Source organism: Mytilus edulis, chromosome 9 (assembly GCF_963676685.1).
Source record: "Mytilus edulis chromosome 9, xbMytEdul2.2, whole genome shotgun sequence".
Lineage (NCBI taxonomy): Eukaryota > Metazoa > Mollusca > Bivalvia > Mytilida > Mytilidae > Mytilus > Mytilus edulis.
In genome coordinates, this window is record NC_092352.1 from 79,475,916 (window position 1) to 79,492,548 (window position 16,633).

At 31.6% G+C, this 16,633-nt stretch overlaps 1 protein-coding gene across 14 annotated transcripts in view; it reads right to left on the reverse strand.

Annotated features, from left to right (window-relative positions):
- Positions 1-16,633, reverse strand: part of LOC139489139 (ankyrin repeat and fibronectin type-III domain-containing protein 1-like) — a 178,194-nt gene that overhangs the window by 49,676 nt on the left and 111,885 nt on the right. For all 14 annotated transcript variants that reach the window (XM_071275284.1, XM_071275280.1, XM_071275278.1 and 11 more), the window contains 2 exons: positions 8,555-8,712; positions 4,647-4,778 (listed from right to left, as the gene is read on the reverse strand). In XM_071275284.1, coding sequence (XP_071131385.1) covers positions 4,647-4,778; positions 8,555-8,712 — 290 coding nt within the window. The remainder of the gene's footprint in view (positions 1-4,646; positions 4,779-8,554; positions 8,713-16,633) is intronic.

Genomic DNA, 16,633 nt, shown 5'->3' on the forward strand with positions numbered 1-16,633 from the left:
CAGTCATAAAATATCCAAATACAATTATTGTTCTCTGACTCAGAAATCAAACAATCAAAAATATGTGAATCAGTGTTTTCAGCACAAATTTAGTACCCCAAGTACTGAGTACAGTTTTCTGACCGAGAGCCCTGGTGTATAACCCACTTTTATCTGCTTGTTAAATGATGACCGAAAGCCCTAGAGTATAACCCACTTATCTGCGTGTCCAACAATGACCAAGAGCCCTGGTGTATTATATAACCCACTTATCTGTGTGTTAAATGATTTATTTAAACTCTTTATATCATTACCATACTAGTGAGAATCAGTTAAAGTGTATGGACGGCCCATTAGGCATCAATAAATAGATACTATCTAAACAGAAGAATGTGGACAATGTCTTCCTAATGGACATTATGGATTTTCACCCTTTAAATAGCAGTACAGATTATAAAAGGAATCAATAACATAATAATAATAAAATATGACTTTAATATCCAGTTCTGGCTATTTCGAGTTAACAGCGGACCTATAATTGTCATATATTTACATTTTTGTCTAGGTCACTTTTTACTTGTTGGCACCAGGTTATGATATGGATTTGTCATTTCCATAAAAAATATCATTTGAACGGCTTTGAAAAACTAGCCAATAAAAATGCTCTGTTAAATTGATTGCTCATATCCAGTGGCAAGTATTTCAGCATATCATAACACTATATATAGCTCGACAGTTTTTAAAACTTGAATCATAATCTATAATTTACAGAAAGCTTTTCTTTTTTTTTTTTTTTTTTATATATATATTTTAAAAATGTAAGGGTCTCTTCATTTTTTGTTTCTTTCTTTTATCTTTCAGTGTTTTATGACTAGTTATAATTCCGTCATTTAAAGTAATGTCAACAAACAAGTGTTAAACAGTCACAGGTCTTCAGGATATAGATATTGACTCAACATGCACTGGATCTCATTGGTAGGGTTGCTGTGTTCACTTTCCTAAGAGATTCCTAGATGATGCTATAAAGATTTTAACCTACAGATGAAGACTTATATATATAAAGTGTACTTTTACAACATCCCTGAGGTTTTTTTTCCTAAAGCATTGTCATCCACTACCAGTCTTGCTCAATATAAAACATGGTGAAACAAAACTTTGACATTGACAACCGGTCTCAAGAATGAAACTATTCAATAATTGAATTAAAATTTCATTCCAATGTTATCATGTCTTATAATTGTAATAGAGGTTACTGGATTATTGGGTCGACTTTTATCAATTGATTGATACATTCACTAACCCACTTAAGATCTGTTCTAATTGAAAACCTGTATAATCATATTAATATCTCTCTGTTTTGGACAATTTGTCTAGAAGAAACGTAAGCCATTAGTTATTCTCTCCTCGGTAACCATTATTCTGTCTATGTTACTGATTGAGCATTGCTATAATGTGATACAAATCTCTTCAACATCTTATATAACTTTCCTTAACATTATCACAAACAGCCTCTTGGGTACAACTAAAGGATATTGTTCTATTTTGCAATAATTCATTACTTTATTTTATTACATACAAGTAATACTTTGAAATCTATATGCAATACATCTTCCATTTACATCAGTTGGTATGTTCAACTAAGTTTGTTTTGAAAAATTCCTTAGCTGTCTCTTATATAACAAATTCGTCCATTTCAATCTCTGAATCTATTAATTTCATCAATTTACTGATCAAGACTTTCATCAAGATTATTCAAATTTCGTTAATCCATAATTCAAGCGTTAATCGATATACCGTACATACAATTGCTTCTTGTCATAATTCACTAGTCAAGAACCACAGCTAGTTCACAACAATTGTGCTTAAAGCCAAATATCTATTTTCTAACAAATAGTCCTTTAGGAATTTCACAAATCAGATGATAAGAGATTCAGAATTATAAATTCAATATTCCATAAAACCTTCCCTGCCTGTAAGGAGATATGGGCTGACCACAGATCATGATTATTAATTTTAATGTAATAATTTATAGATTAGGGAATATAAATAAAGGGTGGAGCAGGGCATCAAGTGTACATCAGTGAAACCTAAACCTAGACAAAGACAAAGACTCATTTAGAGGCCTAAATTTTACTTTAACAGTAGATTAAAAGTCGAAGAATTGAAAACAATCCAATAAAGATCAATTTCATGTTCTCTTTCTGACGACTGAATAATATTTTGAAAAGATATTTGTATCTTTAGTCTCCAAAATGGATCCATAAATTCACCAAGGCCACAATTAAAAAAATTTTGGTTTGCCCAAACCCTACCCAAAGGTTGAGACAGTGGGTAGGTGGGGAGGCATTTTCTTTTTTCTTTTTCAAAAAGAGAAATTGAAGTATCAGGTGTTTATTAGTCTTCATGCCTATCTGATTAAAAAAAAAACTTCTTCAAATCAGGACAATAAAAGAATTTGAGTAGGCAGCTTTTTTCTGGGTACGTAGCGTTTGGGCAAACAAACCTATTCTTTTTTATGACCCAATCAATTCTCAATTAGTTTTATCTAAATTAGAGAGTACTGTCAATTTAGAATTTTTCTGTTTATTTATTATTACTATTTTTTTTAAATGCTAAAATGGACATAAATATGAGTTTGATTTTAGATTTAACAGTTCATAAAAGGATTTCAATTTGACAATAGACTACAAAAAAATCTTTATAACTCAATCAATCACAGTTTTAGACATAATTATTCACATATCTCTCTTAAATACCCTCGTTTCAAAGCTTTCAAATCTACTCCTTTTAATCATTATGTCAAAATTTCAAAGAACCCAAAACTAGGATAGTAATTATTTTAAAGTAAGGGATTGAAAATATATTTCAATACAATAATTTACTATAAGTAAATTAAATATCTGTCAAATTATATTAATTATAAATAGAATGAAAAATTTCTTATAAAAAATGACTAGTCATTAGGCCAAAAGTACAATATTTTATCTGATAACTGTATGTCATTTGAAAAGATATTTGTGTCTCCAGTTCCACAAACAGAACCAAATATACATCGATCAAATCTAAATAAGTTGTATTTAAAGGAAGATTGCTGTAAATTCAAAACTTTTTGCATTAATTTATTATAACGACTTTGCAAAATGAACAGAAATGTGAGATTAATTCTTGATTGCAATGAAAACAATGTTATCAATGTAGTGTGACTTTTTATTTAATAGTGACCTACTGAATTTGACTTCTCATTGGTTTTGTACTTACACGTTATAAGAAACACTGCAGTTGCCACATGTGGAGCAGGATCTGCTTACCCTTCCAGAGCACCTGAGATCACCACAGGTTTCTGTTGGGGTTTATTTCTCTCAATCTTTAGTTTTTTATGGAGTGTTTGCTCTCAATCTTTAGTTTTTTATGGAGTGTTTGTTTTCATCTTATTGGGTTTTGGCCATAGCTCTGTCAGTTGGTTTAATTCCTTTGGTATTGTTCACCACTCTATTGCATTTTTTTACCAATAATTCCTGAATTCACAGCACCATTCATAGTGGAGTTTTTCATGTCCTAGTTTTAAAAACAAGTTCTTAGTAGTGGCGGATCCAGCCATTTTAAAAAGGGGGGGGTCCCAACCCAGAGTAAAGGGGGGGTTCCAACTAAATGCTCCCATTCAAATGCATTGATCGGCCAAAAAAAAAGGGGGGGGGGTTCCAACCTCCGGAACCCCCCCCCCAGATCCGCCACTGCTTAGAAACATTGCATAATCATTATTAGTTTGATTCTATAAGAATTTTCCGCAATAACCGAGAGAAATTAATGGAAACATTTTTTTAAAGGGTAAACCTAAGATTTTATTTATAGTTATAAAATACTGACCAATTACAATAAAGCATCAGTGGCAATGAAATCTGTCTTGGTCAGAAATTTAAGATTAAGTAAGAAGTTACAATCATTTTTCAGTCTTCTGTGGCTTTAGACTTAATTTTAATGAACTTTTAAAAAAGTCATTAATAATTAACTTTCAAGAGATTTGGCCATATGTGATTATTTAATTCATGTTCAATATGGAATTTTTCTTGCATAATTTATATCACAATAAAAGTTCTTGCATATGTACATTGAATTAAAAAGCTAAATTAAATTGTACTTTGAATTAAAAAGCTAAATTAAATTGCAATTATTATAACAGTTTTTATTTCTTTGTACCAAGAAATTAAAATTTTTCCTTTTTTTTTTACAGCCCAAAGAAAGATAATTTAGATTTAAAATTTGAATTTTAGTCCAATTAAATTGATGAAAATATTATAAAATAAAACTACATGAATATTTCATAGATGGTCAACTTTTTAAACACAATCAATATATGTTATTCATAAAAAAATGTAATTAAGTACCTAATAATGATATGGGTTTGAATTAAAGAGATGCGGAATGATTGGCAATGAGACAACTATCCACTAGAGGCAGAATGAGGTGGATGTTTACAATTAAAGGTGAGAGCACAGCCCAATCACTATATCAAGGCTTCAACTTATAATCTATAATGATACTTCTCAATTACAAACCTCAAACTGGCACTAATGTTTATTGGATTCAGCCTCAAAATAAATACTATTCAACTGAAAAATGATTGACCATACAAAATGATGACAATTAAACCTTTTAAGATTTGCCCTTACTTTGATCTGAGCTGCCTGAGCATCTTCTGGTTCTTCTCTGTGACTTTCTTTCTCGACTCAGGCTTCTGACTCTGTATTTCCTGGACCTCATCTTCGTCCGACCGCTCTCACTACCACAAGATCCAGAGTATTCTACAGATACGAAGAAATGTTCATATTATATAATATCTTCAGAAACTTGAGAGAAGAAAATTTTTTATTTGAACAACATCCAATGTATTTCTGATAAAATGCAAAAGATACTGCTAACATAAACAAGAAATTCCAAAAGGTTTGTATTGCTTGTCTGGACACACAAAGAACAAATGAGCAGCGTGGGATAGAAATGGACCTTTATTTGCAAGTGCACATATACATGCACATATATAAGACTTTGGTTAATTTTGACGTTCAAATACAAAATGAATTATGAATTTTGGTCTGTTTTGTATGGTTCTTATAACAACTTTGTTAAAAAATTTAAAACCGTTACAGACTTTGTTACATAGATTTTTCCTACCCTAGATAGAATAATATATATATTGATATTCATTTGCATAAGTTTGATTTCTATCTGACTCAGCTCAAATGTTTCAATGAGCAATAACTATAGGGTGCCTTTAACACTCCAACTGACATTAATTTGCTGCACGATAATGCAGATTTTTTTCGAATAAAAATTTGGTCAATGAAGTCAGAGCGTAGAAACTGAATTTCATAATTACAAAACAAAAAAAATGTATCACAAATATTATTTACGAAGTCTTCGACAACTTCATAGGCTTGAAAATTGACAAAACATGCCATACGAAAGTGATACAAGCAATTTACATGTTAATATCTAATCTATATATGGCTGGAGAGTTATTTAAGAAGAAAACAAGTTAATGACTATGAAATAAATCTAACAGTTTTGTCCAGTAACTTTAAACATTCTATTTCCCAAGAAAGGAGTTCTGGTAAGGGTGACAAATTAGTTAAAAGAAAAATTCTTTACACTTGGGTATAATCTTTCAAAACTTGTCAATGCTATAATTACATAATGGTTCTAAAACTGATTTAAATGATAAGAGAATCATTATCTTTTGAAATTCAGTCCACAAGTAAGGATCATGGCAAATAAAGGGTTAGTTTTCCAGATCTTACTGCTTGGTTTATTAATATAACTTTTGCCAAATATATGAAGATTTGATACAGCTTTTACAATGCACAAATTTAATCCTCTTTCTGGAAAACAATTTAAAAGCATGAACAATTTAAGTCATCTTAAAACAACTGTTTGAGGGGAAAATATAGTGCCGAAGATAATAAAGGAGTAGGTCCGGTAAGGACTCATTTTGGCCTCAAATTTCAGTTTCATCTGACGAAAGATTTTGACCACTTTTTAAACACTTCAGTGTCTATTTCACTTGATTCAATTAGTTAATGTGAAAGATTTTAACTGATTTAGTCATTAAAAACGATCCGATTCAAGCTCAAATATGAAAAATCTACCAAATATGCTGAAAAATGTCACTTTACAGATGGTTTTTGTCAAAATTGAAAGTGGCCGCATCCGTGTTCATCCACAACATTTATATATGTTATGCATTATCATAAAATACAACTTACATTTCAATATTAAGGATGAACACGAATGCGGCCACTTTCGTTTTACACGGAAACCGTCTAAAATTTACCTAAAATGCTAGAATTTTGAAGATTTCAGTAATTTAGCATGACTTAATGGTGCTACAACCCGATATATGTGCATTGTATGGTCAAAAACAGCCCATATTTATGTAGCAGAAGCCTTCAACTGTCCAATAAATAAATAAAAGTTTACATTTTAACAATTTTGTAAAACTGTTATATTTTGGGGCCAAAAAGGGGTCTAATACCGGACCTTCTCCTTTAAAAGTTGCACCTTTACCAGTGAGAGCTTCTTAGTTAAGTTGTTGTGATTATCTTATATCTATCATTGACACATATGATCAACTGTTTTCAATGATGGAAAAAAGTCAAAATGAATATATTGAGTCAAATTTATTCTAAATCAAATATAAAAGGGCAAACTCATATCCAACTGATCAGTTCTTTGTAAAGCTACCAAAAAAGACTAGTAAAAAGAATTAAAAAAATTCTGACATGTTGTGGAATTATTTTCAACAAACCAAATTTCTTTACAAAATATATTCTTCCTCTTTGACCAAGATTTCAAATATACATAAAACCATCCAGCAAAATCCAATTGACTGAAAAACTTAACGTAAGACTGTTAAACACTCTATATAAATACCAACATGCAAATAAAACTTTTAACCAGTCAAGAATGTTTCAATCAATCCGAGTTCCACTTCCCAGATACATTAGCTTCTTTCCTGAAGTCAATTTATTCTACTTTTATGACCAAATTTAAAAATATACATTAAATCATCGTGCAAAATCCTATTAACCGAAAAACACCAGATATATGTAAATAAAACTTAAACTAGTCGAGAAAATTGTCCAAGCAATCAGTATTCTACTTCCTCATTGAAGTAACTGCTATTGGGAAGTAAATTTAACAAGTTTTCAAAACTACAATAAATCATCAGGCAAAATCCTATTAACCTGAAAAACACCAAGTAAGACCGATTAGCACCCTATGAATATATATAGCAACATGCGAATAGAACTTTAACCATTTGAGAAATTGTTCATATAATCAGAGTGCTACTCCCTTAAGTCTTCCCAAAGTTAATTAACCTATCAAAGAGCCAGGTAAATAACCAGTCTGAGAGGCTGTTATTACACTGCTATTACACTCAAAGGGATATCTAATTCTAGTTTTCATCAAACATCTATGTCAATGGAACAATGTATATAACTATTACAAAACAATATTCAACTCTTTATTACTAAAACACTGCCCTGGGATTCTAATAAGGTCAATCGGAGAATGAAAATTCATCAGCTATTTATAGGTCAATTCTAATTCAATTCATCAGCTATTTATAGGTCAGCGCTGTATATAAACTGTTGATTTGTTTTTTTTAGAAAGAAGCAAAAATTGCTATGATTACAATTTCTAAACTGGAACTGGGTAGACAAAAATCATTATCTTACCCTGAACATCCTTAAATGTGATTTGTTCAACATGTTTAACCTTATTTTTTTTTATTTTTATAATCATACAAGTTTATTCTTTAAGATTATTATTGTAATGATTAAGTCATCAAAATCACAAAAGTTTTATTCTTAAGCCATTTTGAAAAGAAAGTTTCAGAAGCAATGCCAGTTGTTTTCCATTCCTTTGATGTGTTTGAGCTTTTGATTTTGATTTTTCCATTTGACCACAGACTTTCTGTTTTGAATTTGCCTCGGACAACATTGTCTGAGTTTCTGTATTTTTTTAATTTTTACTTTGGTAGATGTATTAGTTGTAGCAATTATGTTCAAGTTCCTCATTTTTTCCATATGTCTTTTTTTGGTCCATGCATGTTTTATTTATGTATTTTCAGTATCACCCATCAATATCTATATTTACCAACTAAATTACAATGATAAATGCCTAAATTATCTATTGTTTTCTATTTTGAACTGTGGATTCATTTATTTCTGTGGATACCAATTATCGGATTGAGGAAAATGGTATTAAAGTGGATAACTCAGATTTCTTGGTTTTGACAAATATAAAAAAGAAGATGTGGTATGATTGCCAATGAGACAACTATCAACTAAAGACCAAAATGACACAGACATCAACAACTATAGGTCACCATACAGCCTTCAATAATGAGCAAAGCCCATACCACATAGTCAGAAAAGTCAGCATACAAGCCTATAGAAAGTTTGTACCTTATTGAATACCGGTACCTTTGCCCATGAACATTGGTACCCCACAAATATAATGAATCCATGGTATGTGGATTTTATAACAAGTGAAGTCACGTCGTACACTATCATACCTGAACTATCAGGACTTCTATTGGACCATCTAGCGGTATTATCCATGGCTCCTTGTACCATATGTTGACAGCCTGGTAACTCATCTTCATCTGTACACTGGTATGGTGAGTGTATCACAGGTAATGTCTTAGATCTGTGCAGCTGTCTTTGCTTGTTACTAAAAAAGAAACACAGAACATTACTATATTTAATGCATCAAAAAATGATCAGTTTGTAACCATTTGAAATCATATTAATTGATATGATAATCATACTCTTGCTCCAAAGGAGAGGTCTATGATGTTTTACCTATGTGTTGCTCCATGCAATTCCTATGAAATTTTTGTCACATTTTTCAGAAAATTTTGTTGATGGCTTCGTTTGTACGTGTTATTGTAATATTTATACTATGTATGAACATTTTGTCACAGTTTATTTAAGAACTATGCATCAGAAAATGCTTAAATTTGGCATCATAATTCATTTGAGCATCCTATACGTCATAATGGTATACATTTTTATCAACTTCCTTTTTACCGAATACTTAAAGTAGGATTATCAATTGTGACCAAAGATCACAGTTCTACATGTTTATTGCAGAATTCAAGGTTCAAATTGCATACTATATATAAGTCAAATGAAGCATTTTTGACTAGAAACATGTCAAAATTCTGCTTATAAAATATAAATTTACTGTAAACCTGACTGGCAAGGCACTTTAACTTGAAAATTTGGTGATTCAAAGTCAAAGCTAATAACCACGAGATAGTTCATTCTTAATATAAGTGTGATATAATTTTGATGATAGTCCCTTGAGACTGCATCAGAAGTCCCTATTTGATTTATTTTAAACATGACAAACTTTTTACATTTTGTACACACAAGGGAGATAAATCTTGCATTTCAAAAACATTTCATTGAATTGAAAATTTCTACGAGAAAATTTCACATTTTAACAATCACCATTACAAGGATGAAGTAAAAAAAACCAAAACCACTAAGGCATATACAAGAACAATGATAACATTTAAACATTTAAAATACAACTTAAAAAACTCTGGTCTTTTATGACAGCCATTGTAATTTTTAAAATAAAGTATTCATATAAAAAAATACCCCCTCCCCCTCTCTCCTTAAATAACTGGATACAAATGCAAAATGTTAAGTCAAGTGACTAACCTGTCAATTTTGCAAATTACTATACAAGTAAACTAGAGGCTCTAAAAAGCCTGTGTCACTCATCTTGGTCAATGTAAAAATTTAACAAAGGTCACAGATGGATTCATGACAAAATTGTGCTTTGGTGAGGGTGATGTGTTTGTAGATCTTACTTTACTGAACATGCTGCTTACAATTATCTCTATCTATAATGAACTTGGCCCAGTAGTTACAGTAGAAAAAGTTAGGAAAAATTTACAAATTTTATGAAAATTGTTAAAAATTGACTATAAAGGGCAATAACTCCTTAGGGGGTCGATAGACCATTTTGGTCAGGTTGACTTATTTTTAGGTCTTACATTGCTACATGTACATTATTGCTGTTTATAGTTGATCTTTATCTATAACTAGAGGCTCTCAAGAGCCTGTGTCGCTCACCTGTTAATGTGTTTACTGATGTCGGCCATCTTTGTTGGTAGGCGGGGTCATTAGACACTCTTTTTAAAAATAGATACCCTAGTATTATGATTGTGGCCAAGTTTGGTTAAATTTGGCCAAGTAGTTTTAGAAAAGATTTTTATACAAGTTACAAAAATGAGGAAAAGTTGTTTAATATTGACTCTAAAGGGAAATAACTCCTTAGGGGGTCCTCTAACAATTTTGATCATGCTGACTGATTTGTAGATCTTACTTTGCTGAACATTATTGCTGTTTACAGTTTATCTCTATCTATAATAGTATTCAAGATAATAACCAAAAACTGCAAAATTTTCTTAAAATAACCAATTTAAGGGCAGCAACCCAACAACAGGTTGTCCGATTCAACTGAAAATTTGTGAGGGGATATATCTTATTCTGATGGACATTAAAATCTTGAAAGATTTGCCCTAAATGTCTTGGTTTCAAAGATATAAAGCAAAAACTGCATTTTACCACTATGTTCTAATTTTAGCCATGTCGGCCATTTTGTTTGGTAGGCTGGGTCATCGGACACATTTTTTAAACTATAAACCACAATGATAATTGTCGCCAAGTTTGATTAAATTTGGCAAAGTAGTTTTAGAGAAGAAGATTTTTAGAAAAGTTCCAAAAAATGATGAAAAGTTGTTAAAAATTGACTATAAAGGGCAATAACTCCTTAAGGGGTCGACTGGCAATTTTGGTCATGTTGACTTATTTGTAGGTCTTACTCTGCTGAACATTATTGCTGTTTACAGTTTATCTCTATCTATAATAGTATTCAAGATATTAACCAAAAACTGCAAAATTTCCTTAAAATAACCATTTCAGGGGCAGCAACCCAACAACAGGTTATCCGATTCGTCTGAAAATTTCAGGGCAGATAGATCTTCACCTGATAAACAATTTTACCCCATGTCAGATTTGCTCTAAATGCTTTGGTTTTTGAGTTATAAGCCAAAAACAGCATTTTACCCCTATGTTCTATTTTTAGCCATGGCGGCCATCTTGGTTGGTTTGACGGGTCACGCCACACATTTTGAAAACTAGATATCCCAAGGATGATTGTGGTCAAGTTTGGTAGAATTTGGCTCAGTAGTTTCAGAGGAGAAGATTTTTGTAAAAGTTTACAGACGACGGACGACGGACGACGGACGCAGGACGACGGACGACGGACGCCAAGTGATGAGAAAAGCTCACTTGACCTTTCAGGTCAGGTGAGCTAATAATATTCAAGAAACGACAAAATTTCCTTAAAATTACCAATTCAGGGGCAGCAACCTAACAACGGTTTGTCCGATTCATCTGAAAATTTCAGGGCAGATAGCCTTTGACCTGATAAACAATTTTACTCCACGTCAGATTTGATCTTAATGCTTTGGGATTCGAGATATAAGCCAAAAACTGCATTTTACCCCTATGTTCTATTTTTAGCCATGTTGGCCATCTTGGTTGATAAGCCAGGTCACCGGACACATTTTTTAAACTTAATACCCAAATGATGATTGTAGTCAAGTTTGGTTTAATTTGTAAATCTTACTTTGCTGAACATTATTGCTGTTTACAGTTTATCTCTATCTATAATAATATATTCAAGAGAATAACCAAAAACAGTAAACTTTCCTTAAAATTACCAATTTAGGGGCAGCAACCTAACAACGGGTTGTCCGATTCATCTGAAAATGTCAGGGCAGATAGATCTTGAGCTGATAAACAATTTTACCCCATGTCAGATTTGCTCTAAATGCTTTGGTTTTTTAAATATAAGCCAAAAACTGCATTTTACCCCTATGTTCTATTTTTAGCCATGCGGCCATCTTGGTTGGTTGGCCGGATCACCGGACACATTTTTAAAACTAGATACCCCAATGATGATTGTGGCCAAGTTTGCTTTAATTTGGCCCAGTAATTTCAGAGGAGAAGATTTTTGTAAAAGTTAACGAAGACGGACAACGACGTACGACGGACGCCAAGTGATGAGAAAAGCTCACTAAATGGCCCTTTGGGCCAGGTGAGCTAAAAACTGAGATATCCTATCCGATTTGGATGTTAACAAATTTAAAAGCTCACTCACAATTGTAAATTTGCAACCTAAAATACCTAACCAAAAACAATACATTGACAGAAATACAATGTAGTAATAGAAATATGTATAAGTACTATACCTTTGTACCGATGATCCAGAGCCCATTTTATTTATAACTTCAAATATTACTAAATTAATCCAGTAATCAATAAATCATTCCAATCTAAATAAAACATCCCATGTTTGTATAAACATGCACCAACTTAATGTAAAACAATCTATTTATCACAGTTTAAATCTCAGATGTCAGAGTTAAAAATCTTTGTAAATTACATACAGCAGTAAATGTACTACTGCAAACTGTAACTTCACATAACAATATTTAGAATAAGCTTGTAGATTAACAATAATACTTCTATTGCCAAACTTAAGGCTTACTATTTGCTCAATAAATAATTAAAAAGTCGAACAATTCAAACTTGTTTTGTACAATACAATTAAAAGAAATAGATTTCATTGATTTAATAATTAATTGCTTTTACATTTATTTCAGTTTCCTAATTTACCTTTTCTTGTCATTTCATCAAATTTAATGGTTTTTGTAAGTACAACTTTTTAGATTAAAATTCAATTAAACGACATGAAATGACACATTGAGTACTAGTTGGGTTAATTGCATATTTTCAAAAATGTGTTTAGTATTCTATTTTGTTTGTGATGTTAAATATTATAATATAACAAAAATAATTAAATATTTAAGGGAATGGTTATTTAAATTTTCATCAAAAGCAGTTGTCTCTCCATTCAAAGGAAAAGTGAACATTTTCTAACCATTCTCCAAAAAAAAACAATTATAAGTCTGTCTCTGAATCATCTATAACATTGAAAAAAAAAATTCTTACTTTAAATATATACTTTAAAAAAAACCAAAGAAGAAATGATATAGGTTTTTCATTATCTTTGATATTGGACCTGTACTTATTATTGTCTCATTTGAAGGATGTTCTTGTCTATAAATATATATATCCTGCAAAAAATTATAAATTCTGCTTCCTTAAATAATTACTACAGTAAAGTAAAAAGTAACAAATAGCACCTCTAATGAAAAGCCAAAGAACCAAACAACAAAAATCAAGAGGAAAAGACTCTAAAAAGGAAAACTCATGATTGAGCAATTTACTGTGTACAAAAATCACTTTTTAAAATCAGCATATCTCAATCTATATTTATTGAAAGAAAAAGATTTGTTAACAAAGCATACTCTTCAAACCTGGTTTTCCGTCTAAAAGATGTCCGTATCCTTTGTAGTAATGGTATATTTAGGAATGCAGACATTTTCCATGTATATTTAAGTTTATGTCCTTCTCAAAATCCCATGTCAAAGTACACACAAATTAATTCGATATTTTTCAGCGACAAAAGCATACCTCAACTTTAGTAATAAACAGAATGTAAATAACAAACACTGCATATATTTAACACAATGGTAAAAACTATTTCATTGTCAAAAAACTGACTTATCCTCCGATCAAGGCACATAAAAAGTTGTTAAAAGTCAGTTAATGAGCTTTATCAAGATTTAAAAGTAACAATCCTTCTTTTCAGTGAAAACCTCATTAAAAACATTTTCAATGAAAAACATAAGTCAAAAAACATTTTAAAATATCTATAAAATTTCGTTAAAGAAGACTTCCAACTGTAGAACACGGAACATTACCATTCTGAAATTTAATGGTAACACTTGAAGTTTTTTTACTTATTCACACATTAAATGTTGAAGTTCATATACACTTTCCTTTTTTAGCTCAAATTATAATTATTAGATTAATTTTCTGTTGCTTTTTGAAACAATTCTGTTGTGTGTCACCGTAACGTCAGAAATGACAAGCGTCATCCTATATCATACAAGTTTTAATCACAATAACGTATTCTCCACGGATGCTATTGTATAATATGCTGACAACAAACGATTTGTAGGACTACTGAGAAGTCCCAATTCCATTAAACGGAAAGAAATGCGTAAATTATAGACAATTGCATAAAACAATGTTTTCCATTGATCTGGGTTATATTGTCAAAAAATACAATTGTATCATCAATGGTGTATATCACTGAGAGCCTTCTGGGTCGAGTTTCTCATCCATTACTACAGGGAACATTCTATGTCAAATTTCTCATCAACACACTACAAGGAAAATTCTGTGTCATCCTTTTTATCCACTAACTATAGGGAACATTTTGTGATGCATTTCTTATCAACTTTAACTATAGGGAAGCAGTAACAAAAATTATTTACAGCTCTGCAGGATTTACCAACACATAACAACTTGTTACTACTTTCAAGGAATTTGGGCCATGGGCCATATATCATTTAACTCTAAAATGTACCAAAATTCAGCTCTGGATCTGCAGGCATAACTTATAAATTTTGTGCAGCTGCTTAATTTCAGAAGAATAGAATGACAAAAATTAGATAACAAGTAGCTAGGCCTCTGCAGAAACATAAAAAATAACAAACACTTTACAACTAAATAATAGCACAGCAAAAATTGCAGATGAACAAGAACAATAACCTACAGGTAACTTATTATGAGGCACTTTTAAAAGTTGCTATGATCTGATTGAAAATATGCACTGAAAATGTTGACATAATTTTTATAATGCCAACGTCCTTATTTGGACCAAGTCTACACAATTCTAAATGTAATAATATCCTAACTTGCTTCCTTCACTTTTTCTTATGTAGAGGGTTATAATAGAAACCATCAATCACAAATAACAAAGAAGATGCTGCCCAGGAAACAATTAGGAGTATTTTCGATAATGGCCCTTAACTGATAGCCCAAAATATTTAGCCAAATGTTTCAATGGAAAAAAATAACTATCTAGGACTGCTATGTCTCGCTTTCCAGTTATAAATGTGGATAGTCCAAAATACAAAATAGATTTTTTGTATAATTGGACTTTTGAACAGCCTTTCTCTGACAATGCTCATAGATAATTTTACACTTATTCTTTAAGGGGGCAATAAATGGTCTGTTTATCCGACATACCTTTTATTTTTTTAGTGGCAGTCAAAATGTTTTACCCTTCATTCTGAAAACTTGAATTTATATTTTATTCTGTATTGACCAGAAAATAAATGAACTACATATTTTTGCCACAAGATATTTGCTAGGGAAACATACATTCATCCACTGCACAACACACCAGTGATGAAAGAACCATAACTCTAAATCAAATCAAAAAGGTTATATCATTTTTTTTCTTCAACAAACACATTCACAATTAATTGGTTCTCAATTACTTTTTATTTTATGATTTCAACCTGCTTGCACAATGTTGCAAGTTTTTTTTGTATAAGAAACAGGCATCTGGCTTCCACAAATTACAAGACTGGTATCTTTGATTAAAAAAAAATAATCAGCTAAATAATGCCTCTTATTATGTATATTAGCAGTGTAAAAAATGCTATGATTAACATTATGACATTGCTAAATGCATACATACAACAGGTTTGTGATGTACAACTAAGAGACAATACTAATACAAAGAATGACAAAAATTGACATAACATGCCAATTGTAGTATATATAGCAGGCATATAGCTCACTAGAAAAATAACTATAGGCTATATAAATAGCTTCCCAAGAGAAAACGAAAACGGGATCCATCGGGATCCCAATGCAATTCCGGTGAAATTGTCGGGATAAGCCGGGATAAGCATCTGGAGGCGGGATCCCATTCGGGATAAATATCTGAAACTGGGATCCCATTCGGGATAACTGTCTGAAGCCGGGATTCCAGTCAAGATGAAACGGGATAAATATCGGACACTGGGATTCCAATCGGGGTAACTGTCTGAAGCTGGGATCCCAATCGGAACTCTTTAAAGCCGGGATCCCAATCGGGATGACTGTCTGAAGCTGGGATCCCAGTCTAGTTAAAACGGGAAATTGTATGAACCATATATTATGTTGTTGAAAATATGTAAGTGTTTCTGTGGTCGGGTTGTTGTCTCTTTGACACATTCCCCACTTTCATTTTCAATTTTATTTTTATATGTCTCTGATAACATCAAGTACAGGTTATTGGTGTTAATTAACAATGCGTATGACACCAAAGCTGTCAGTTGAAGCCAATCACATTTAAGTGTCACTTAATATTCAGTTTGACAGATATTAATATTAGTCAGAAAAATGCCGAGATTTTCGCGATAAAAATGGCAGGGCGTCCGAGAAATGTCAACGAGTGTTTTGCCAGAAAAGCTTGGGCGTTTCTGTTGTTCCCCAAGTTCCCATAAGTGCGTTTCTATTAGTTGTCGTCCGGCATCAATGATAAGATAATGATCGACATCGTAAAACTTTGATTTCTCAACTTATGTAAACTGTAAAAAAATCATAACCACGTGCTTTGTTTTCAACTGTACTGCCGCGGGACAGTTCGACCCTAGAAA